The sequence below is a fragment of the Salvelinus alpinus genome, chromosome 6 (assembly GCF_045679555.1).
Source record: "Salvelinus alpinus chromosome 6, SLU_Salpinus.1, whole genome shotgun sequence".
NCBI lineage: Eukaryota > Metazoa > Chordata > Actinopteri > Salmoniformes > Salmonidae > Salvelinus > Salvelinus alpinus.
The window spans coordinates 83309590-83335371 of NC_092091.1; the positions used below are offsets into that span (position 1 = coordinate 83309590).

General features: G+C 47.2%; 1 protein-coding gene across 4 annotated transcripts; it reads right to left on the bottom strand.

Moving 5' to 3' along the window:
• Positions 1-1766: 1766 nt before the first annotated feature.
• Positions 1767-24963, bottom strand: LOC139579508 (N-alpha-acetyltransferase 15, NatA auxiliary subunit-like). Of its 4 annotated transcripts, none has more exons than XM_071408222.1 (6): positions 24700-24959; positions 14767-14901; positions 10718-10871; positions 10434-10542; positions 4917-5026; positions 1767-2359 (listed from the first exon to the last, which is right to left on the bottom strand). In XM_071408222.1, exons 1-5 carry the CDS (start codon positions 24751-24753, stop codon positions 4981-4983), a joined length of 498 nt encoding a protein of 165 aa, XP_071264323.1. In that variant the 5' UTR covers positions 24754-24959; the 3' UTR covers positions 1767-2359; positions 4917-4980. The 4 variants fall into 4 exon arrangements, with proteins under 4 accessions (XP_071264323.1, XP_071264325.1, XP_071264324.1 ...); XM_071408224.1 differs by having other exon boundaries at positions 4917-5030; positions 24700-24951; XM_071408223.1 differs by lacking the exon at positions 1767-2359 and adding an exon at positions 4023-4046 and having other exon boundaries at positions 4922-5026; positions 24700-24963.
• Positions 24964-25782: the final 819 nt, after the last annotated feature.

Consider the following 25782-nt stretch of genomic DNA (forward strand, 5'->3'; position numbering starts at 1 on the left):
GTTGATATTGATTAGGGTTAGGGTTATTGTCATGATGTTGATATTGATTACGATGCAGATTATTGTCATGATGTTGATATTGATTACGATGCAGATTATTGTCATGATGTTGATATTGATTACGATGCAGATTATTGTCATGATGTTGATATTGATTACGATGCAGATTATTGTCATGATGTTGATATTGATTATGATGTTGATATTGATTACGATGCAGATTATTGTTATGATGTTGTGCCTTCAGAAAATATTCACACCCCTTTACTTACAAAATGGGATAAAAATTGATTTGTCATTTTTTTGTCAACGATCTACACAAAATACTCAACCTCCTGAGTCAATACGTGTTTGGATCAGATTTGGCAGTGATTACAGCTGTGAGTTCTTCTGGGTAAGTCTAGAAGAGCTTTCCACATCTGGATTGTGCAACATTTGCCCATTTATAACAACATTTAACCTAAATTCTTCAAACTCTATCTAATTAGTTATTGATCATTACTAGACAACCATTTTCAGGTCTTGCTATAGATTTTCGAGCAGATTTAAGTCAAAACTGTAACTCGGCCACTCAGGAACATTCACTGTTTTCTTGGTAAGCACCTTGTGTAGACTTGTCCTTGTGTTTTAGGTTATTGTCCTGCCGAAAGTTGAATTCGTAACCCAGTGTTGGTGGAAAGCAGACTGAACCATGTTTCCCTCTAGGATTTTGCCTGTGCTTTGCTCTAATCCGTGAATATTTTTATCCTGAAGAACTCCCCAGTCCTTAACGATTACAAGCATACCCATAACATGATGCAGCCACCACCACCAGGGGGGGAGGGTGCAACTCAATATTAGGAAGGTGTACTTAATGTTTCCTACACTGTATTTTTCACAATTCATTATAGTTGGTGGGGTTTATTTTCTAGTTTAGTTTCTCTCATGATGTTATAGATTATAAACGTTACATTGATTATGATGTAGATTATTGTTATGATGTTGTTAGTAGTATATAGATAACGATGTTATTGATTATAAATGTTATGATATTGATTATGAAGTAGATTATTGTTATGATGATGTTAATAGTATAGAGATACTGATGTTATTCTCTTATGATCTGTGTGTTACACAGGAAGAACTCCGTGCAGGTCTGATATACAATAGATTGTGTGTGTATGCTGTGTGCATATGAAATAATTAAATCATACAACCAACCAATCAGTCAATAAGTTAAGTAAATAAATGTTGTATTTAGAGTGGCAAAGGTCTGGTACCTTGCCCAAAATGCTGAATTGTTGGGTGTTGTGACAACATGGATTCTTATTAAAGTAGAAGACAACATGTTTCTGGCTGATCATTTGGGAGTTTGAGTGAGTGAGGATAAGGTCTGACCAACACAGGAGAACGAATCAGAATACACGGAGAACACAAGAGAAAGAACCAGAATACACAGAGAACACAAAGTAACGGAGAACACAGGAGAACGAACCAGAATACACGGAGAAAACACAAAGTAACGGAGAACACAGGAGAACGAACCAGAATACACGGAGAAAACACAAAGTAAAGGAGAACACAGGAGAACAAACCAGAATACACGGAGAAAACACAAAGTAACGGAGAACACAGGAGAACGAACCAGAATACACGGAGAAAACACAAAGTAACGGAGAACACAGGAGAAAGAACCAGAATACACGTAGATCACAAAGTAACGGAGAAAACACAAAGTAACGGAGAACACAGTTCTCCATCTCCTCTCAGAAAAAATACCAAGTGTAGTTGTTCATGACATAAATAGTTTAATCTCATCTGCCTGTTGGTTGTGTTTTTAATAAACTCTTTGATTACAGTTGATGATAGTGTTTGTTGACGTTGTATTTTCAGTTAGAGTCCGTCAGCAAGATGAAAAAATACAATTCCCATTTCATTCACTTCCTATTTTATTCCCCTCTTCCTCCTCCTCTTCTTCCTCCTCCACACACAGTCCTAGTTTGCCACGTCGGAGACAGATGAACCGAACTGCGCCAAAGCCCAAGCAAAGGAGAAACAAACCCTCTGTCTCCTCCACTTCAACGTTTCAACAGGTGCTACAAAATGGCGTCCAGTCGACTTGGTGTCCCCCAAGGCTCGGTGCTTGGCACGTAAGGTTTCTCCAACCGTAGCGCAGCTCACATGTCATTGGCCAGCTCCTCGGTCTCTGTGGAGACGTCGCCATTGGCGATCTTGGTGTTCTCCTCGTACCCCACGGGCATGAAGGCTAGCGCGTACGGGAAGAGCCTGTGACACTCCGCACGGTAAGACTCCGCCCCGCCCGCTCCTTTGACTCGCCCAATCCTCCATTCCGAAGCGCCTCTAGTACCTCTGTGCAGATCTGATAGGAACGAGAAAGGCATTATAGGTAAATTATGTAATCAAGTTTTAATTATCGTTTCTGCATTTCTGTTCTGCTGTTTTTATATTGAAAGTGTCAGAAAATGGAATAACAAATAATGTCATCAAAAGAAGGATTCACGACAGAAAAACTCTGCCTTGTTAAACAGGACATGAAAACGTCTGGTTGTTCGGCAGCAACGTAACAACCCAACCCACTAGACGACAGCAACGTAACGACCCGACAGCAACGTAACAACCCAACCCACTAGACGACAGCAACGTAACAACCCCGACCCACTAGACGACAGCAACGTAACAACCCGACCCACTAGACGACAGCAACGTAACGACCCGACCCACTAGACGACAGCAACGTAACAACCCGACCCACTAGACGACAGCAACGTAGCAACCCGACCCACTAGACGACAGCAACGTAGCAACCCGACCCACTAGACGACAGCAACGTAACAACCCGACCCACTAGACGACAGCAACGTAACAACCCGACCCACTAGACGACAGCAACGTAACAACCCGACCCACTAGACGACAGCAACGTAACAACCCGACCCACTAGACGACAGCAACGTAGCAACCCGACCCACTAGACGACAGCAACGTAACAACCCGACCCACTAGATGACAGCAACGTAACAACATTGAATCATTATTAAACCTGCTGCTGTGTTAGATCCAGTGGTCATTATTAAACCTGCTGCTGTGTTAGATCCAGTGGTCATTATTAAACCTGCTGCTGTGTTAGATCCAGTGGTCATTATTAAACCTGCTGCTGTGTGGGATCCAGTGGTCAATATTAAACCTGCTGCTGTGTTAGATCCAGTGGTCATTATTAAACCGGCTGCTGTGTGGGATCCAGTGGTCATTATTAAACCTGCTGCTGTGTGGGATCCAGTGGTCATTATTAAACCTGCTGCTGTGTTAGATTCAGTGGTCATTATTAAACCTGCTGCTGTGTTAGATCCAGTGGTCATTATTAAACCTGCTGTGTTAGATCCAGTGGTCATTATTAAACCTGCTGCTGTGTTAGATCCAGTGGTCATTATTAAACCTGCTGCTGTGTTAGATCCAGTGGTCATTATTAAACCTGCTGCTGTGTTAGATCCAGTAGTCATTATTAAACCTGCTGCTGTGTTAGATCCAGTGGTCATTATTAAACCTGCTGCTGTGTTAGATCCAGTGGTCATTATTAAACCTGCTGTTGTGTTAGATCCAGTGGTCATTATTAAACCTGCTGCTGTGTTAGATCCAGTGGTCATTATTAAACCTGCTGCTGTGTTAGATCCAGTGGTCATTATTAAACCTGCTGCTGTGTTAGATCCAGTGGTCATTATTAAACCTGCTGCTGTTGTGTTAGATCCAGTGGTCATTATTAAACCTGCTGTTGTGTTAGATCCAGTGGTCATTATTAAACCTGCTGCTGTGTTAGATCCAGTGGTCATTATTAAACCTGCTGCTGTGTTAGATCCAGTGGTCATTATTAAACCTGCTGCTGTGTTAGATCCAGTGGTCATTATTAAACCTGCTGCTGTGTGGGATCCAGTGGTCAATATTAAACCTGCTGCTGTGTTAGATCCAGTGGTCATTATTAAACCGGCTGCTGTGTGGGATCCAGTGGTCATTATTAAACCTGCTGCTGTGTGGGATCCAGTGGTCATTATTAAACCTGCTGCTGTGTTAGATTCAGTGGTCATTATTAAACCTGCTGCTGTGTTAGATCCAGTGGTCATTATTAAACCTGCTGTGTTAGATCCAGTGGTCATTATTAAACCTGCTGCTGTGTTAGATCCAGTGGTCATTATTAAACCTGCTGCTGTGTTAGATCCAGTGGTCATTATTAAACCTGCTGCTGTGTTAGATCCAGTAGTCATTATTAAACCTGCTGCTGTGTTAGATCCAGTGGTCATTATTAAACCTGCTGCTGTGTTAGATCCAGTGGTCATTATTAAACCTGCTGTTGTGTTAGATCCAGTGGTCATTATTAAACCTGCTGCTGTGTTAGATCCAGTGGTCATTATTAAACCTGCTGCTGTGTTAGATCCAGTGGTCATTATTAAACCTGCTGCTGTGTTAGATCCAGTGGTCATTATTAAACCTGCTGCTGTTGTGTTAGATCCAGTGGTCATTATTAACCCTGCTGTTGTGTTAGCTCCAGTGGTCATTATTAAACCTGCTGCTGTGTTAGATCCAGTGGTCATTATTAAACCTGCTGCTGTGTTAGATCCAGTGGTCATTATTAAACCTGCTGCTGTGTTAGATCCAGTGGTCATTATTAAACCTGCTGCTGTGTTAGATCCAGTGGTCATTATTAAACCTGCTGCTGTGTTAGATCCAGGGGTCATTATTAAACCTGCTGCTGTGTTAGATCCAGGGGTCAATATTAAACCTGCTGCTGTGTTAGATCCAGGGTCATTATTAAACCTGCTGCTGTGTTAGATCCAGTGGTCAATATTAAACCTGCTCCAGTGGTCATTATTGATAAGTTGAGGCTGAAGTGTATTTCAGACTTTCTGAGGTGTTGTGATTGTTGGTACCAGAGAGGAAGGTGAGGGGTAGTCGTCTGGGCACCAGTCCTTTCCTTAAGGATACACCAGTCCGTTAGGATACCCAGTAATCCTCATAGATTTTCTGTCGCTCCTCCACACTGCCTGGAACACAGAGAAAATCAACTATTATGATCATCAGGAAAACAGGGGAAAGTGGTTTGACTATTTAATATGATCCCAGTCTTAAACAAAGACCGCATTATTAGGCTGAATTATGTAGCCCATCACTGGTTATAACAGTGTTATGTAGCCCATCACTGGTTATAACAGTGTTATGTAGCCCATCACTGGTTATAACAGTGTTATGTAGCCCATCACTGGTTATAACAGTGTTATGTAGCCCATCACTGGTTATAACAGTGTTATGTAGCCCATCACTGGTTATAACAGTGTTATGTAGGGCATGGATTGCGGGTGACTGCGGCCAGATCTCAAAATATATTAAAAACAATGTAAATAAAAAATAACTTAATTAATATTTCTATCGGATTAAAATAATTTTGACCAAGGAATCCGTGGAATAAGTTACGAGGGTGTAATACAATATAATTCTACAACGTCTGTTCTTAACCCTGGACAACATGGGCCTGGGAGGCTCACGGGGATATTGGTATCCACAGTACTCCACCAATTATACATTTTTCAAATCAATAGTTCTTGTATTCCCCCAAAATTAACATAAATCTATCTACTGTAATTTAAGCTTTAAAACCGCTAAGTTCTCTCTCTGCCCTAATGGCAAAATGTGTAGAATTGCAGGAAATGTGCATGAAAACTGCTAAATGTTCTCTCCGCTTTCAGGAGATGTTTAAACTGGTCCTTCCCAGCGTACCAGTTACAACAGTGTTATGTAGGGTATATGTAGCGTACCAGGCTCCAGGGACGAGACTCATCTGGCACTGCTGATGTCATAGTAGAACTCCTTAGTAGGAGGACCAGTTACAACAGTGTTATGTAGGGTATATGTAGCGTACCAGGCTTCAGGGCCTTCTCCAGGCCGTGGTAGTAGGACCAGTTACAACAGTGTTATGTAGGGTATATGTAGCGTACCAGGCTTCAGGGCCTTCTCCAGGCCGTAGTAGGACCAGTTACAACAGTGTTATGTAGGGTATATGTAGCGTACCAGGCTTCAGGGCCTTCTCCAGGCCGTAGTAGGACCAGTTACAACAGTGTTATGTAGGGTATATGTAGCGTACTAGGCTTCAGGGCCTTCTCCAGGCCGTGGTAGTAGGACCAGTTACAACAGTGTTATGTAGGGTATATGTAGCGTACTAGGCTTCAGGGCCTTCTCCAGGCCGTAGTAGGACCAGTTACAACAGTGTTATGTAGGGTATATGTAGCGTACCAGGCTTCAGGGCCTTCTCCAGGCCGTAGTAGGACCAGTTACAACAGTGTTATGTAGGGTATATGTAGCGTACCAGGCTTCAGGGCCTTCTCCAGGCCGTGGTAGTAGGACCAGTTACAACAGTGTTATGTAGGGTATATGTAGCGTACTAGGCTTCAGGGCCTTCTCCAGGCTGTGGTAGTAGGACCAGTTACAACAGTGTTATGTAGGGTATATGTAGCGTACTAGGCTTCAGGGCCTTCTCCAGGCCGTAGTAGGACCAGTTACAACAGTGTTATGTAGGGTATATGTAGCGTACTAGGCTTCAGGGCCTTCTCCAGGCCGTAGTAGGACCAGTTACAACAGTGTTATGAAGGGTATATGTAGCGTACTAGGCTTCAGGGCCTTCTCCAGGCCGTAGTAGGACCAGTTACAACAGTGTTATGAAGGGTATATGTAGCGTACTAGGCTTCAGGGCCTTCTCCAGGCCGTAGTAGGACCAGTTACAACAGTGTTATGAAGGGTATATGTAGCGTACTAGGCTTCAGGGCCTTCTCCAGGCCGTAGTAGGACCAGTTACAACAGTGTTATGTAGGGTATATGTAGTGTACCAGGCTTCAGGGCCTTCTCCAGGCCGTAGTAGGACCAGTTACAACAGTGTTATGAAGGGTATATGTAGCGTACTAGGCTTCAGGGCCTTCTCCAGGCCGTAGTAGGACCAGTTACAACAGTGTTATGTAGGGTATATGTAGCGTACTAGGCTTCAGGGCCTTCTCCAGGCCGTAGTAGGACCAGTTACAACAGTGTTATGTAGGGTATATGTAGCGTACCAGGCTTCAGGACCTTCTCCAGGCCGTAGTAGGACCAGTTACAACAGTGTTATGTAGGGTATATGTAGCGTACCAGGCTTCAGGACCTTCTCCAGGCCGTAGTAGGACCAGTTACAACAGTGTTATGTAGGGTATATGTAGCGTACCAGGCTTCAGGGCCTTCTCCAGGCCGTAGTAGGACCAGTTACAACAGTGTTATGTAGGGTATATGTAGCGTACCAGGCTTCAGGGCCTTCTCCAGGCCGTAGTAGGACCAGTTACAACAGTGTTATGTAGGGTATATGTAGCGTACCAGGCTTCAGGGCCTTCTCCAGGCCGTAGTAGGACCAGTTACAACAGTGTTATGTAGGGTATATGTAGCGTACCAGGCTTCAGGGCCTTCTCCAGGCCGTAGTAGGACCAGTTACAACAGTGTTATGTAGGGTATATGTAGCGTACCAGGCTTCAGGGCCTTCTCCAGGCCGTAGTAGGACCAGTTACAACAGTGTTATGTAGGGTATATGTAGCGTACCAGGCTTCAGGGCCTTCTCCAGGCCGTAGTAGGACCAGTTACAACAGTGTTATGTAGGGTATATGTAGCGTACCAGGCTTCAGGGCCTTCTCCAGGCCGTAGTAGGACCAGTTACAACAGTGTTATGTAGGGTATATGTAGCGTACCAGGCTTCAGGGCCTTCTCCAGGCCGTAGTAGGACCAGTTACAACAGTGTTATGTAGGGTATATGTAGCGTACCAGGCTTCAGGGCCTTCTCCAGGCCGTAGTAGGACCAGTTACAACAGTGTTATGTAGGGTATATGTAGCGTACCAGGCTTCAGGGCCTTCTCCAGGCCGTAGTAGGACCAGTTACAACAGTGTTATGTAGGGTATATGTAGCGTACCAGGCTTCAGGGCCTTCTCCAGGCCGTAGTAGGACCAGTTACAACAGTGTTATGTAGGGTATATGTAGCGTACTAGGCTTCAGGGCCTTCTCCAGGCCGTAGTAGGACCAGTTACAACAGTGTTATGTAGGGTATATGTAGCGTACCAGGCTTCAGGGCCTTCTCCAGGCCGTAGTAGGACCAGTTACAACAGTGTTATGTAGGGTATATGTAGCGTACCAGGCTTCAGGGCCTTCTCCAGGCCGTAGTAGGACCAGTTACAACAGTGTTATGTAGGGTATATGTAGCGTACCAGGCTTCAGGGCCTTCTCCAGGCCGTGGTAGTAGGACCAGTTACAACAGTGTTATGTAGGGTATATGTAGCGTACCAGGCTTCAGGGCCTTCTCCAGGCCGTAGTAGGACCAGTTACAACAGTGTTATGTAGGGTATATGTAGCGTACCAGGCTTCAGGACCTTCTCCAGGCCGTAGTAGGACCAGTTACAACAGTGTTATGTAGGGTATATGTAGCGTACCAGGCTTCAGGGCCTTCTCCAGGCCGTGGTAGTAGGACCAGTTACAACAGTGTTATGTAGGGTATATGTAGCGTACCAGGCTTCAGGGCCTTCTCCAGGCCGTAGTAGGACCAGTTACAACAGTGTTATGTAGGGTATATGTAGCGTACCAGGCTTCAGCGCCTTCTCCAGGCCGTAGTAGGACCAGTTACAACAGTGTTATGTAGGGTATATGTAGCGTACCAGGCTTCAGCGCCTTCTCCAGGCTGTAGTAGGACCAGTTACAACAGTGTTATGTAGGGTATATGTAGCGTACTAGGCTTCAGGGCCTTCTCCAGGCCGTGGTAGTAGGACCAGTTACAACAGTGTTATCAAATCAAATCAAATCAAATCAAATTTTATTAGTCACATACACATGGTTAGCAGATGTTAATGCGAGTGTAGCGAAATGCTTGTGCTTCTAGTTCCGACAATGCAGTAATAACCAACAAGTAATCTAACCTAACAATTCCACAACTACTACCTTATACACACACACAAGTGTAAAGGGATAAAGAATATGTACATAAAGATATATGAATGAGTGGTGGTACAGAACGGCATGGCAGATGCAGTAGATGGTATAGAGTACGGTATATACATATGAGATGAGTACTGTAGGGTATGTAAACATAAAGTGGCATAGTTTAAAGTGGCTAGTGGTACATGTATTACATAAAGATGGCAAGATGCAGTAGATGATATAGAGTACAGTATATACATATGAGATGGGTAATGTAGGGTATGTAAACATTATATTAAGTGGCATTGTTTAAAGTGGCTAGTGGTACATTTTTACATAATTTCCATCAATTCCCATTTTTAAAGTGGCTGGAGTTGAGTCAGTATGTTGGCAGCGGCCGCTAAATGTTAGTGGTGGCTGTTTAACAGTCTGATGGCCTTGAGATAGAAGCTGTTTTTCAGTCTCTCGGTCCCTGCTTTGATGCACCTGTACTGACCTCGCCTTCTGGATGATAGCGGGGTGAACAGGCAGTGGCTTGGGTGGTTGTTGTCCTTGATGATCTTTATGGCCTTCCTGTGACATCGGGTGGTGTAGGTGTCCTGGAGGGCAGGTAGTTTGCCCCTGGTGATGCGTTCTGCAGACCTCACTACCCTCTGGAGAGCCTTACGGTTGTGGGCGGAGCAGTTGCCGTACCAGGCGGTGATACAGCCCGACAGGATGCTCTCGATTGTGCATCTGTAGAAGTTTGTGAGTGCTTTTGGTGACAAGCCGAATTTCTTCAGCCTCCTGAGGTTGAAGAGGCGCTGCTGCGCCTTCTTCACAACGCTGTCTGTGTGGGTGGACCAATTCAGTTTGTCCGTGATGTGTACACCGAGGAACTTAAAACTTTCCACCTTCTCCACTACTGACCCGTCGATGTGGATAGGGGGGTGCTCCCTCTGCTGTTTCCTGAAGTCCACAATCATCTCCTTTGTTTTGTTGACGTTGAGTGTGAGGTTATTTTCCTGACACCACACTCCGAGGGCCCTCACCTCCTCCCTGTAGGCCGTCTCGTCGTTGTTGGTAATCAAGCCTACCACTGTAGTGTCATCCGCAAACTTGATGATTGAGTTGGAGGCGTGCATGGCCACGCAGTCGTGGGTGAACAGGGAGTACAGGACCTTATGTAGGGTATATGTAGCGTACTAGGCTTCAGGGCCTTCTCAAGGCTGTGGTAGTAGGACCAGTTACAACAGTGTTATGTAGGGTATATGTAGCGTACCAGGCTTCAGGACCTTCTCCAGGCCGTAGTAGGACCAGTTACAACAGTGTTATGTAGGGTATATGTAGCGTACTAGGCTTCAGGACCTTCTCCAGGCCGTAGTAGGACCAGTTACAACAGTGTTATGTAGGGTATATGTAGCGTACTAGGCTTCAGGACCTTCTCCAGGCCGTAGTAGGACCAGTTACAACAGTGTTATGTAGGGTATATGTAGCGTACCAGGCTTCAGGGCTGTGGTAGTAGGACCAGTTCTCAGGGTTTCTCTCCTGTAGACGGCGGTAGACTTCTGTAGCTTCATCCAGACGATCCAGGTTCAAAAACAACTCTCCTACAGGGGGAATACACTGTTAGTGATCTCTGTGTGTGTTCCAGGTGTGACAGACAGAGAGACGGTGAGAGGCTTCAGTCTTGGTTTCTTTGTGGATCCAAATAAAGAAATGAAATGTGTGTGATGGTTGCAAACACACACACACACACACACACACACACACACACACACACACCTCGTGTCTCCTCGACGGCCAGTTTGTCACAGATCTGTTTCTCGTAGGTGGTGAGGTGGTCCCGAACCTCCCTGTAGAGTCCAGCCTCCCTCAGAACCTGGTTCTGGTAGAGCAGCAGCTCACTGTATTCATAGTCCAGCTTGTCTGGCGACGTCTAGGAGAGAGAGGTTATAACAGGGTTATGTAGTGTCTATGGTTCTGGTACAGCAGCAGCTCACTGTATTCATAGTCCAGCATGTCTGGAGACGTCTAGGAGAGAGAGGTTATATAAGGGTTATGTAGTATTATGTAGTGTCTATGGTTCTGGTACAGCAGCAGCTCACTGTATTCATAGTCCACCTTGTCTGGAGACGTCTAGAAGAGAGAGGTTATAACAGGGTTATGTAGTATTATGTAGTGTCTATGGTTCTGGTACAGCAGCAGCTCACTGTATTCATAGTCCAGCATGTCTGGAGACGTCTAGGAGAGAGAGGTTATAACAGGGTTATGTAGTGTCTATGGTTCTGGTACAGCAGCAGCTCACTGTATTCATAGTCCAGCTTGTCTGGAGACGTCTAGGAGAGAGAGGTTATAACAGGGTTATGTAGTGTCTATGGTTCTGGTACAGCAGCAGCTCACTGTATTCATAGTCCACCTTGTCTGGAGACGTCTAGGAGAGAGAGGTTATAACAGGGCTATGTAGTGTCTATGGTTCTGGTACAGCAGCAGCTCACTGTACTCATAGTCCAGCTTGTCTGGAGACGTCTAGGAGAGAGAGGTTATAACAGGGTTATGTAGTGTCTATGGTTCTGGTACAGCAGCAGCTCACTGTACTCATAGTCCACCTTGTCTGGAGACGTCTAGGAGAGAAAGGTTATAACAGGGTTATGTAGTATTATATAGTGTCTATGGTTCTGGTACAGCAGCAGCTCACTGTATTTATAGTCCACCTTGTCTGGAGACGTCTAGGAGAGAGAGGTTATAACAGGGTTATGTAGTGTCTATGGTTCTGGTACAGCAGCAGCTCACTGTATTTATAGTCCACCTTGTCTGGAGACGTCTAGAAGAGAGAGGTTATAACAGGGTTATGTAGTATTATGTAGTGTCTATGGTTCTGGTACAGCAGCAGCTCACTGTACTCATAGTCCAGCATGTCTGGAGACGTCTAGAAGAGAGAGGTTATAACAGGGTTATGTAGTATTATGTAGTGTCTATGGTTCTGGTACAGCAGCAGCTCACTGTACTCATAGTCCACCTTGTCTGGCGACGTCTAGGAGAGAGAGGTTATAACAGGGTTATGTAGTATTATGTAGTGTCTATGGTTCTGGTACAGCAGCAGCTCACTGTACTCATAGTCCACCTTGTCTGGAGACGTCTAGGAGAGAGAGGTTATAACATGGTTATGTAGTATTATGTAGTGTCTATGGTTCTGGTACAGCAGCAGCTCACTGTACTCATAGTCCAGCATGTCTGGAGACGTCTAGAAGAGAGAGGTTATAACAGGGTTATGTAGTATTATGTAGTGTCTATGGTTCTGGTACAGCAGCAGCTCACTGTACTCATAGTCCACCTTGTCTGGCGACGTCTAGGAGAGAGAGGTTATAACAGGGTTATGTAGTATTATGTAGTGTCTATGGTTCTGGTACAGCAGCAGCTCACTGTACTCATAGTCCACCTTGTCTGGAGACGTCTAGGAGAGAGAGGTTATAACATGGTTATGTAGTATTATGTAGTGTCTATGGTTCTGGTACAGCAGCAGCTCACAGTACTCATAGTCCACCTTGTCTGGCGACGTCTAGGAGAGAGAGGTTATAACAGGGTAATAACAGGGTTACGTAATGTTGTGTAGTGTCTATGGTTCAGATAGAGCAGCAGCTTACTGTACTCATGGGGGGGTGAAAGTGAGAGAGATGGAGAAAGAGAGGGGAGGAGAGGCGAGAGACAAGTATAAAATCCTTCAACATCACAGGCTACACATTGTACATCTTCACATAGGGCACCAGTTCAGTAGAAATACATGCTGGGACAAAGGCAGGAAGCAGGTTGGTCTTATCAGGAGGCCCAGTGAGCACGCTCTACTGTGGCCGTGACAGACACGCCACAGATTTACATCACCTTAGAGGCACCGGCTGACTGACTACACCGTGTCTTACCGTCACCTAACTTTACCGTGTCGCACCGTCACCTAGCTTTACCGTGTCGCACCGTCACCTAGCTTTACTGTGTCGCACCGTCACCTAGCTTTACTGTGTCGTACCGTCACCTAGCTTTACTGTGTCGTACCGTCACCTAGCTTTACTGTGTCGTACCGTCACCTAGCTTTACTGTGTCGCACCGTCACCTAGCTTTACCGTGTCGCACCGTCACCTAGCTTTACCGTGTCGTACCGTCACCTAGCTTTACCGTGTCGTACCGTCACCTAGCTTTACCGTGTCGCACCGTCACCTAGCTTTACCGTGTCGCACCGTCACCTAGCTTTACTGTGCTGCACCGTCACCTAGCTTTACTGTGTCGCACCGTCACCTAGCTTTACTGTGTCGCACCGTCACCTAGCTTTACCGTGTCGCACCGTCACCTAGCTTTACCGTGTCGCACCGTCACCTAGCTTTACCGTGTCGTACCGTCACCTAGCTTTACCGTGTCGTACCGTCACCTAGCTTTACCGTGTCGTACCGTCACCTAGCTTTACCGTGTCGTACCGTCACCTAGCTTTACTGTGTCGTACCGTCACCTAGCTTTACTGTGTCGTACCGTCACCTAGCTTTACAGTGTCGTACCGTCACCTAGCTTTACAGTGTCGTACCGTCACCTAGCTTTACCGTGCCGTACCGTCACCTAGCTTTACCGTGTCGTACCGTCACCTAGCCTTACTGTGTCGTACCGTCACCTAGCTTTACTGTGTCGTACCGTCACCTAGCTTTACTGTGTCGTACCGTCACCTAGCTTTACTGTGTCGTACCGTCACCTAGCTTTACTGTGTCGTACCGTCACCTAGCTTTACTGTGTCGTACCGTCACCTAGCTTTACTGGGTCGTACCGTCACCTAGCTTTACTGTGTCGTACCGTCACCTAGCTTTACTGTGTCGTACCGTCACCTAGCTTTACTGTGTCGTACCGTCACCTAGCTTTACTGTGTCGTACCGTCACCTAGCTTTACAGTGTCGTACCGTCACCTAGCTTTACCGTGCCGCACCGTCACCTAGCTTTACCGTGCCGCACCGTCACCTAGCTTTACCGTGCAGCACCGTCACCTAGCTTTACCGTGCTGCACCGTCACCTAGCTTTACTGTGTCGTACCGTCACCTAGCTTTACTGTGTCGTACCGTCACCTAGCTTTACTGTGTCGTACCGTCACCTAGCTTTACTGTGTCGTACCGTCACCTAGCTTTACTGTGTCGTACCGTCACCTAGCTTTACTGTGTCGTACCGTCACCTAGCTTTACTGTGTCGTACCGTCACCTAGCTTTACTGTGTCGTACCGTCACCTAGCTTTACTGTGCTGCACCGTCACCTAGCTTCACTGTGTCGTACCGTCACCTAGCTTCACTGTGCTGCACCGTCACCTAGCTTTACTGTGTCGTACCGTCACCTAGCTTCACTGTGTCGTACCGTCACCTAGCTTCACTGTGTCGCACCGTCACCTAGCTTTACCGTGTCGCACCGTCACCTAGCTTTACTGTAACTCAGACCCTGAACTGATGAGGGAAAACACTTTGTTGTGAGTGGTAGTCATACATTATGTTCTCAATGCTCCTACTGTTGAGAGCAGTGGCTTCCTCTCCTCGTCTCCTTTCCTTCCTCTCTATTGATAAGATAGAACTGATCAATCAAACACTGTACCTGGTATAGACATGCAGCATATTACTTCCACCTTTTACTACGTTCACGTCGTTGTTGTAAAATATAATGCTTTCTCAATGACTTACCTGGTTAAAATAAAGCCTAAATGAATAAATAAATGGTTTTCAAAAACAAGGAGAGGAAGCCATTTTGGATTAGTGGTGTGACCGGTGAACACAGTGTGTACCAAGGACAGACAGATTCAGCCCATAGGTTGTCTCTGGACATACCTGTTGTGTTTTCCTGAACTTCTCTACTATCTTGGCAGCCATCTCGTAGTCCTCTAGGAGGTGATAGGCGATGGCGTAGCCGATCCATGAAGCCCTCTGGGCTGGCCGCAGCTGCAGCAGCTGGTACCTCGTCTCCTACAGGGGGACAAGGCGAAGTTAGCCATTAGCTTAGCATACTGCGCTAGTCTCCCATAGGGAAACAATGAGAGAGGGGCTAGCAAGTTAGCGGTTAGCTTAGCATCAAGTTCCTGTTCCTTTAACTTAAAATGTATTCTTCTTTCCTCCCTTCCGTGAAGTAACCTGATCTCACCAATGAGAAAACAAAGGCAGCAAAAAGAGAGAAAGAAAGAGTAGTTGGCAGAGGAGGAAGTAGATTCTTGTTTCTGCTGAGTCATGTTGACAATGCTAGAATATGCTGACACACTTCTGCTCTGTGCTTTCTGAGTATTTTATATGTCCCATGGACAACTAAATATCTCCGTTGCCTTCCAAGAGAGCTGGTGTAAATCAAGGTAGTTAACTAGGTCCTGATGTTAGTGATAGTGTTTTCTTTCTGAATGGATGGCCTGGGGCAGTAGGGACAGGTTTCTCCTTCCCTCACCCTCCTCCCACCCTCCTCACCCTGTAGTCCTCCAGGTCTCTGTACATCACCCCTCTCCACCTCACCCTCCTCCCACCGTCCTCACCCTCCTCCCACCCTCCTCACCCTGTAGTCCTCCAGGTCTCTCACCCTCCTCCCACCGTCCTCACCCTCCTCCCTGAACATCACCCCTCTCCACCTCACCCTCCTCCCACCGGCCTCACCCTCCTCCCACCGTCCTCACCCTCCTCCCACCGTCCTCACCCTGTAGTCCTCCAGGTCTCTGTACATCACCCCTCTCCGTGTGTGCTGACTGGAAACTGGGCCTGAGATAACACATATCAGTGCAGGGCCTTATCTGCTGGAAATGTCAGCACAGATTTCACTCATGCGTGTGTGTGTGTGTGTGTGTGTGTGTGTGAGAGCCAGTCACGGCCCTGTTTTAGAGAGACAAGAGCAGAGCTCTGCTACTTAATGTCAAACGGGTGAGAGAGTGTGTGTGTGAAACAGAACCACCCCTAATGCCTCTAAGTCTACACCGTCCTTCTCTCACACACACACACACACTATGTGCAGGGCACGACATTAACGCTTAGTAAACAAGTAAAAATAAATAGTCAGGCAGAATATAGATGAAAAATCACAACATCAAACAGTTACTCTGATCACAAACGGATCAGTGCTCTCTGGATGCCATTTATTTTGCACACTTTCCTCCCAATTTATGCTCTTAGAGCCCCCTCTTAGCCCGGCACCTCGACCCAGTTCTGTCCAGCAACCAGGAGCTGGACCCTCTGTGGCAGCGGCAGAACAGAGTGGCAGCCTCCCGCCTGAAGCCTCTGCAGCCGGGGGAAACGCTTGCTGAGGTACAGTGACTCGGCCCTGTTGACAGGCACCAGCTGTCTTCTATCAATCCCCTGCGGACGTGAGACGAGCACATTTGTTTATTTCCCTTGTTAGTTTGTGAGTAGTTGCCCAGTAAAAGCTAATTTCTGGTCATCAAACGGGGTTCATGAAAATTCTGGAAAGGTTCTGGTCCAGTGCGATGGGAGGAGAGGGAGAGACAGAGACACAGAGAGAGAGACAGAGAGAGGAGAGAGAGACAGAGAGAGAGAGCGAGACAGAGAGGAGAGAGAGACAGAGAGGAGAGAGAGACAGAGAGAGGAGAGAGAGAAACAGAGACAGAGAGAGAGAGAGAGAGAGCGGAGAGAGAGACAGAGACACAGAGAGGAGAGAGATACAGAGACAGAGAGCGGAGAGAGATTGGTTACTACATGATTCCATGTGTTATTTCATAGTTTTAATGTCTTCACTATTATTCTATTATGCTAATGAATTACTTAAAAATCATACAATGTGATTTTCTGGATTTTTGTTTTAGATTCCGTCTCTCACAATTGAAGTGTACCTATGATAAAAATTACAGACCTCTACATGCTTTGTAAGTAGGAAAACCTGCAAAATCGGCAGTGTGTCAAATACTTGTTCTCCCCACTGTATATATATATATATATATTGTTTTCGTTCACTTTTTTTGGAGCGTAAGGATTTCTCCGTACCCTGTAATGACACCTTTAACCCTGTACATGTGACTATTACACTCTAATCTAATCCATTATGCTGCTACTGCGGACTGGCCACTCTCATGTGTGTGTGTGTGCGTGTGTGTGTGTGTGTGTGTCAGAGTCTAAAACACAGCTAAATTACCACCGCTTTCCTCTCAAATAGAAGCTATATTTAGCATCACGCTGTGTTCCTTAATCGCTACAGAGGAGAGGGGGAGAGAGGGAGGGAGAGCAAACTGTGAGCTACTAGCAGAGAGAGAGAGAGGGTGGAAGAACGAGGGAGGCAGGGAGGAGAGAGAGGGGGGTTAACAGATGGCACTTCTGTGGATGTCCTCTTAATCACTAATGGTGACGATACTGAAACCTTTCACATATTCTGCTCACATTAGCTAAGATCAAAGTAGAAGAGGCCACACACACACACACGCTTCACTGAGAAGTCGCACTCTTTAGGCCAAAGTAGAAGAGACCACACACACGCTTCACTGAGAAGTCACACTCTTTAGGCCAAAGTAGAAGAGACCACACACACGCTTCACTGAGAAGTCACACTCTTTAGGCCAAAGTAGACTCTTTGATTGACTTAAATCTAAACCAATCACCTAATACAAGCTAAGAGACAGGGTTCTACCAAGAAACTGTAGACAGCACATTGAGCAGCGAACGACGGGCCACCTCCGTCGTCAGACCTGGAGTTGAGGAACGACGGGCCACCTCCGTCGTCAGACCTGGAGTTGAGGAACGACGGGCCACCTCCGTCGTCAGACCTGGAGTTGAGGAACGACGGGACACCTCCGTCGTCAGACCTGGAGTTGAGGAACGACGGGACACCTCCGTCGTCAGACCTGGAGATGAGGAACGACGGGACACCTCCGTCGTCAGACCTGGAGATGAGGAACGACGGGACACCTCCGTCGTCAGACCTGGAGTTGAGGAACGACGGGCCACCTCCGTCGTCAGACCTGGAGTTGAGGAACGACGGGCCACCTCCGTCGTCAGACCTGGAGTTGAGGAACGACGGGACACCTCCGTCGTCAGACCCGGAGTTGAGGAACGACGGGCCACCTCCGTCGTCAGACCTGGAGTTGAGGAACGACGGGCCACCTCCGTCGTCAGACCTGGAGTTGAGGAACGACGGGCCACCTCCGTCGTCAGACCTGGAGTTGAGGAACGACGGGCCACCTCCGTCGTCAGACCTGGAGTTGAGGAACGACGGGCCACCTCCGTCGTCAGACCTGGAGTTGAGGAACGACGGGCCACCTCCGTCGTCAGACCTGGAGTTGAGGAACGACGGGCCACCTCCGTCGTCAGACCTGGAGTTGAGGAACGACGGGCCACCTCCGTCGTCAGACCTGGAGTTGAGGAACGACGGGCCACCTCCGTCGTCAGACCTGGAGTTGAGGAACGACGGGCCACCTCCGTCGTCAGACCTGGAGTTGAGGAACGACGGGCCACCTCCGTCGTCAGACCTGGAGTTGAGGAACGACGGGCCACCTCCGTCGTCAGACCTGGAGTTGAGGAACGACAGGCCACCTCCGTCGTCAGACCTGGAGTTGAGGAACGACGGGCCACCTCCGTCGTCAGACCTGGAGTTGAGGAACGACAGGCCACCTCCGTCGTCAGACCTGGAGATGAGGAACGACAGGCCACCTCCGTCGTCAGACCTGGAGATGAGGAACGACGGGCCACCTCCGTCGTCAGACCTGGAGTTGAGGAACGACAGGCCACCTCCGTCGTCAGACCTGGAGTTGAGGAACGACGGGACACCTCCATCGTCAGACCTGGAGTTGAGGAACGACGGGACACCTCCGTCGTCAGACCTGGAGTTGAGGAACGACGGGCCACCTCCGTCGTCAGACCTGGAGATGAGGAACGACAGGCCACCTCCGTCGTCAGACCTGGAGTTGAGGAACGACAGGCCACCTCCGTCGTCAGACCTGGAGTTGAGGAACGACAGGCCACCTCCGTCGTCAGACCTGGAGTTGAGGAACGACGGGACACCTCCGTCGTCAGACCTGGAGTTGAGGAACGACGGGCCACCTCCGTCGTCAGACCTGGAGTTGAGGAACGACGGGCCACCTCCGTCGTCAGACCTGGAGTTGAGGAACGACGGGCCACCTCCGTCGTCAGACCTGGAGTTGAGGAACGACGGGCCACCTCCGTCGTCAGACCTGGAGTTGAGGAACGACGGGCCACCTCCGTCGTCAGACCTGGAGTTGAGGAACGACGGGCCACCTCCGTCGTCAGACCTGGAGTTGAGGAACGACGGGCCACCTCCGTCGTCAGACCTGGAGTTGAGGAACGACGGGCCACCTCCGTCGTCAGACCTGGAGTTGAGGAACGACGGGCCACCTCCGTCGTCAGACCTGGAGTTGAGGAACGACGGGCCACCTCCGTCGTCAGACCTGGAGTTGAGGAACGACGGGCCACCTCCGTCGTCAGACCTGGAGTTGAGGAACGACGGGCCACCTCCGTCGTCAGACCTGGAGTTGAGGAACGACGGGCCACCTCCGTCGTCAGACCTGGAGTTGAGGAACGACGGGCCACCTCCGTCGTCAGACCTGGAGTTGAGGAACGACGGGCCACCTCCGTCGTCAGACCTGGAGTTGAGGAACGACGGGCCACCTCCGTCGTCAGACCTGGAGTTGAGGAACGACGGGCCACCTCCGTCGTCAGACCTGGAGTTGAGGAACGACGGGCCACCTCCGTCGTCAGACCTGGAGTTGAGGAACGACGGGCCACCTCCGTCGTCAGACCTGGAGTTGAGGAACGACGGGCCACCTCCGTCGTCAGACCTGGAGTTGAGGAACGACGGGCCACCTCCGTCGTCAGACCTGGAGTTGAGGAACGACAGGCCACCTCCGTCGTCAGACCTGGAGATGAGGAACGACAGGCCACCTCCGTCGTCAGACCTGGAGTTGAGATGAAGTAGTCGACTGTTGGAACCAGTCAGTCAGTGAACTGATTATCCAATTTGAGGTCCTAAAAATCTGTTGAGACGACATTCCAGAACGATGCTGTCTGTCAGGTCTTATAGCGGGCTTAACATCTAACAGCAACCAACGTGTTCTGTCATATATCACGTCTCAGTCAGTGGATTACAGCATGTTGTAGCCAGGCCTTAGCCTGGGTGCCAGTCAGATTCTGCTCTCTGTAGCTCCACAATGACAATAGGGAGTAGGCAAAAGCACAAACCAATCAGGGACCAGGCTAGCTAGACACGTCTCTGGGCCTAGTAGTAGTAGTAGTCTATAGTAACACAGAGTGAGACAGACACCATGATGTGTCAAGACACATTTGGATCCAGACTTCCCTTGTAGCTTGAACGTAACGTTAGTAACCCCCAGGCAACGCTTATCTGACGTCTTTAACACTTAGCCTGCCTAATCCCTAAAATCACTCTGCCCACGGTGCTGTGACGGTACAGAGCAGGGTGAGAGACAGGCAGAGACAACACGGCGCTGTGGCTGGGGAACACTCCACACACTCACAATATACCCACAAACTACTAGCTTCAACTCCTGGATGGTTTACTGCAACACTGTTCAACCACATATCCCTACACAGAACCCTCCTCTCCCCTCCCTTCAGTCCTAGTCTTCTCCCTCCATTCAGTCCTAGTCTTCTCCCTCCATTCAGTCCTAGTCTTCTCCCTCCATTCAGTCCTAGTCTTCTCCCTCCATAGAGTCCTAGTCTTCTACCCACATACAGTCCTAGTCTTCTCCCTCCATACAGTCCTAGTCTTCTCCCTCCATTCAGTCCTAGTCTCCTCCCTCCATACAGTCCTAGTCTTCTCCCTCGTTACAGTCCTAGTCTTCTCCCTCCATACAGTCCTAGTCTTCTCCCTCCATTCAGTCCTAGTCTTCTCCCTCCATTCAGTCCTAGTCTTCTCCCTCCATACAGTCCTAGTCTTCTCCCTCCATACAGTCCTAGTCTTCTCCCTCCATACAGTCCTAGTCTCCTCCCTCCATTCAGTCCTAGTCTTATCCCTCCGTACAGTCCTAGTCTTCTCCCCCCATACAGTCCTAGTCTTCTCCCTCCATTCAGTCCTAGTCTTCTCCCTCCATTCAGTCCTAGTCTTCTCCCTCCATACAGTCCTAGTCTTCTCCCTCCATACAGTCCTAGTCTTCTCCCTCCATAGAGTCCTAGTCTTCTCCCTCCATACAGTCCTAGTCTTCTCCCTCCATAGAGTCCTAGTCTTCTCCCTCCATACAGTCCTAGTCTTCTCCCTCCATAGAGTCCTAGTCTTCTACCCACATACAGTCCTAGTCTTCTCCCTCCATACAGTCCTAGTCTTCTCCCTCCATACAGTCCTAGTCTTCTCCCTCCATACAGTCCTAGTCTTCTCCCTCCATACAGTCCTAGTCTTCTCCCTCCATACAGTCCTAGTCTTCTCCCTCCATTCAGTCCTAGTCTTCTCCCTCCATACAGTCCTAGTCTTCTCCCTCCATACAGTCCTAGTCTTCTCCCTCCATACAGTCCTAGTCTTCTTCCTCCATACAGTCCTAGTCTTCTCCCTCCATACAGTCCTAGTCTTCTCCCTCCATACAGTCCTAGTCTTCTCCCTCCATAGAGTCCTAGTCTTCTCCCTCCATACAGTCCTAGTCTTCTCCCTCCATACAGTCCTAGTCTTCTCCCTCCATACAGTCCTAGTCTTCTCCCTCCATACAGTCCTAGTCTTCTCCCTCCATACAGTCCTAGTCTTCTCCCTCCATACAGTCCTAGTCTTCTCCCTCCATACAGTCCTAGTCTTCTCCCTCCATACAGTCCTAGTCTTCTCCCTCCATACAGTCCTAGTCTTCTCCCTCCATTCAGTCCTAGTCTTCTCCCTCCATTCAGTCCTAGTCTTCTCCCTCCATACAGTCCTAGTCTTCTCCCTCCATACAGTCCTAGTCTTCTCCCTCCATACAGTCCTAGTCTTCTCCCTCCATACAGTCCTAGTTCTCTCTCTCTCCAAGTCTTGAGGATTTTTCTCCAGGCCTATTCTAATACACACCTGATTAAGCTAATCAGCTGCTGATCAGGACCATGAATAGTCCTCGATGCATCAGGTGTGTTTTAGTACAGTGCTGGGCTGTAACAAAGACCTGCACTGTGCCAACCCAGTAGCTCTCCGAGAGGGAGGATTTGGCCAAAGAAATAGAATCAGAATGTACGGTGGGTTAGCCAGACATCTCTGGTAGCTGACGTTAGCTGGCTAGCTAGAATTGCTGACACAGGACAATACTTTATTGTTTGTATGGAAAGCCTATGTATGACTATTTAGAGAACAAATATAACTAGCCATCTAGATAAAACAGCTCAGATTTAGTTTTACTTAGTTACCTACTTAGTTAGCTAGATATCTCCAGTTAACTAAGTTAGCTAACGTAGTTACATTTACATTTAAGTCATTTAGCAGACGCTCTTATCCAGAGCGACTTACAAATTGGTGCATTCACCTTATGATATCCAGTGGAACAACCACTTTACAATAGTGCATCTAACTCTTTTAAGGGGGGGGGGGGATTAGAAGGATTACTTTATCCTATCCTAGGTATTCCTTAAAGAGGTGGGGTTTCAGGTGTCTCCGGAAGGTGGTGATTGACTCCGCTGATCTGGCGTCGTGAGGGAGTTTGTTCCACCATTGGGGTGCCAGAGCAGCGAACAGTTTTGAGTTACAGTAGCTAAGATAACTTGCTACTAGCTTGCTAACTAACTATACCCAATTTTAAGTTGACAGTCTAGCACATGGTGATGAGTTGAATCCCCTGGTGACACCAGACAGGTGTTAATCACAGCAGGAAGTCACCAGGCTCAGACCAGGAAGTACTTCTTTGACTTGTGTGCGTTTCACAGTAAACCACCCTCTAGTGCAGGGAGGGGCAACTTGATGGGGGTCACAAAAAACCTTAACTCATCATGAGGGCAGTTGCTCATGGGTACTAGTACCCACATCCAACCCCCAGCCTCTTGACAGTGGAGAGACATTATTTACAAATCTACACATTTTGCCATGGGGGTGTAGAGAAAATGTTGCTGTTTTAAAGCAAGTTTGGTGCAATTCTACACATTTTGCGATGGGGCAGAGAGAAGATTTTGCTATCTTTTACTCATTTCACACAATATTACACATTTTGCCACAGGGTGGAGAGAAATGTTTGTGGTTGTTAATATGATATCATATTGAGACTGACTAACACAATCAATGGGGACCCCCCACCCCGGCCAGTAATTCGACCATGATAACACGTTTAGCTAGCTGGCCACTAAACACATTCACCAACCTACATTTGTTTGCTTACAAGGGCTAATTGACTGACTACCAGGGACTGACATTACAAGAGAAACTGCTGATACACAGCCACATTTAGAAATTACACCTTGTGTATTCTCCTATTCTACCTGGCAACAGTAAGTTGAGGCCCCTGACTGAGTTCCCTAAAAACAGAAGCAGTAGCTACAAGATAAGTAGCTGAAAAGCAAGCCCCTCTTCCAGGATCTATACTGAGAAAGACAAACTGACCACACCATTACATACAAGGGCTGATCAATATGTACTACCATACATCAGGTAGTGACAGGGATTAAACGTGTCACATAAAACAGATCATATGCATCACAACAAAGACTGGTGTGTCAAATGCATCACAACAAAGACTGGTGTGTCAAAAAACAAAAGCTAATTTCTGCTTTGAAAGTTTTCCCAGGAAGAGTTTAGTTCAGAACATAACAGGCCAGGCTAGCTAGATGAGCAGCTAACTCTCAGCTGTCATTCTGCAAGATAGCTAGCTAGATTCTCTAACTAGTAACAACACTAGTTGTCACAACTTTACAAACACAGCTAAGTTAGCTAGCAACCACAAAAGCAAGCGCCAAACAGTCTATCCAGCTACGCTAGCACAAGTAGCTGACGTTAGCTGGCTAGCTAGAATTGCTGACACAGGACAATGCTTTATTGTTTGTATGGAAAGCCTATGACTATTTAGACAACAAATATAACTAGCCATATAGATAAAACAGCTCAGATTTTGTTTTACTTAGTTACCTACTTAGTTAGCTAGATATCTCCAGTTAACTAAGTTAGCTAACGTAGTTACAGTAGCTAAGACAACTTGCTACTAGCTTGCTAACTAACTATACCCAATTTGAAGTTGACAGTTTTACTAGCTAACTAGCTAGTAAACTTATGTACCCCTGATATTAGTTAATTTAACGTTATGTTTTATTGTCACATACACTGGATAGGTGTCGTAAAATGTGACGTTTTACCGGGCCACAACTCACTCCACTTGTCATCCAAAAATAATATAACAAATCAAACCAATACAAACGGCAGACAAACGTTACCAAACAGTTGTTGAACGAAGAAACGGGTCTTGGGAACATTTCATGACGCTAACGACAAGCTGTTAACCAGACCTTGGCTTCCTGGTAGTTAGTTAACTAACGCGTTAGTGCTGCTAAATAGCAATTGCTTAAACTGCTCTGTCTAACTACTGTAGCTGGCTAGTAACAACGGAGAGCGCCGACAACACATAATGTACACCGTGCTTTAGAAACACCACAATCCACATAACAAACAGCCCAACAAAAGGTCTGACTGACAGCGTTTGTTTGAGCGCTGCCTTTATTCAATCAAAGATTGCAGCTAGATATCCGGCTTACTAAACAGGCGAGGACGATTGCAGTGTGTATTCGTGCGGATGGAGGAACCAAGCACCGGGCAAGGAATATGAACCGGTGGCTCTTTAAAAACAATTGATAGCTACAGTTGCAAAAAAAAAAATAAAACAACAATTAACTCACAAAAAGTATTTTGAAGAGTGTGTTCTCTTTCGGCGGTGGGGTTATTATCGGCATGTTGCGGATGCGATTTAAATTCCTCTCGTATTCAGCACATGTAAACAAAGAGAGGTTTAGCTAAATAATTCTCTCTCTCCCTCTTGTTCTCTCCGAGTCACCCTCCGCTCGATTGCTCTGTTTTCGGGTTCTCCTCTCTCACGTGATCGCAGACAGGAAGGAAAGGGTAGACCTCCCTCACAACCCAAAATGGTAGACTAGCTTCTCCTCAGGGTCGAACGAGGCCGGTGCGTCTGTGTGCATGTTCGTACGAGGACGAGCGTGCATTTCAGAGGGCTAAATATACACTCATATTGATAATGTCAACAATGCAACTGTAAATGTTTGGGTTGTTGTCTGATTATGTGCAGCAGCCATATAGGTCTACTAGCTGGTGAGGGTTTGTTGTGTTTTAAATGGGTCCCGGGCAAGTAGACTAATGTACCCGCACTCAATGCAACACAACACAAGCTGTTATTCCATCCTAAATCGAAGAATAGGCCTACTTTCATAATACTAACCATTTAAACATGCACAACAAACCATTATCAAGTAGGTCTATTTTGATGTAGGATGTAAAAAAAATAATTTAAAAAAATTCACTGTCCCAAAAAATGTAGCCAACAATCAACACATTTGATATTTGTTAAATAGGCTGTATATCAATATTCCGACCGGTTCAGACAGACTAAACTGTTTGCCTAACTGACATTTTCAATAACTAGACACAAGAGGGCGCCATAGCAGTACAAACCCAGAAAAAACCTTACCTCTGCACCCGTGAACTGACGGGAGAAACCATCAGACTGTACTGAGTGCATGAGCACTGACCGAGCTACTTGACGAGGAGAGAAGAGGAAGTGGAAAAGAGAGAAAGACTGACAAAAAACAAAGAGCGATAGAAGAAGTGTGTGTGAATGCTCAGCTGATTGAGTAGCCTATATGTGTGTGTGTGAGTGAGTACTTATGTCCGTGTGTGTGTGTCTGTGTGCTTGAAAATGAAATGAAAGTGATACTGTGTGTTTGTGTGTTATTTATTGTGCTGTGCAG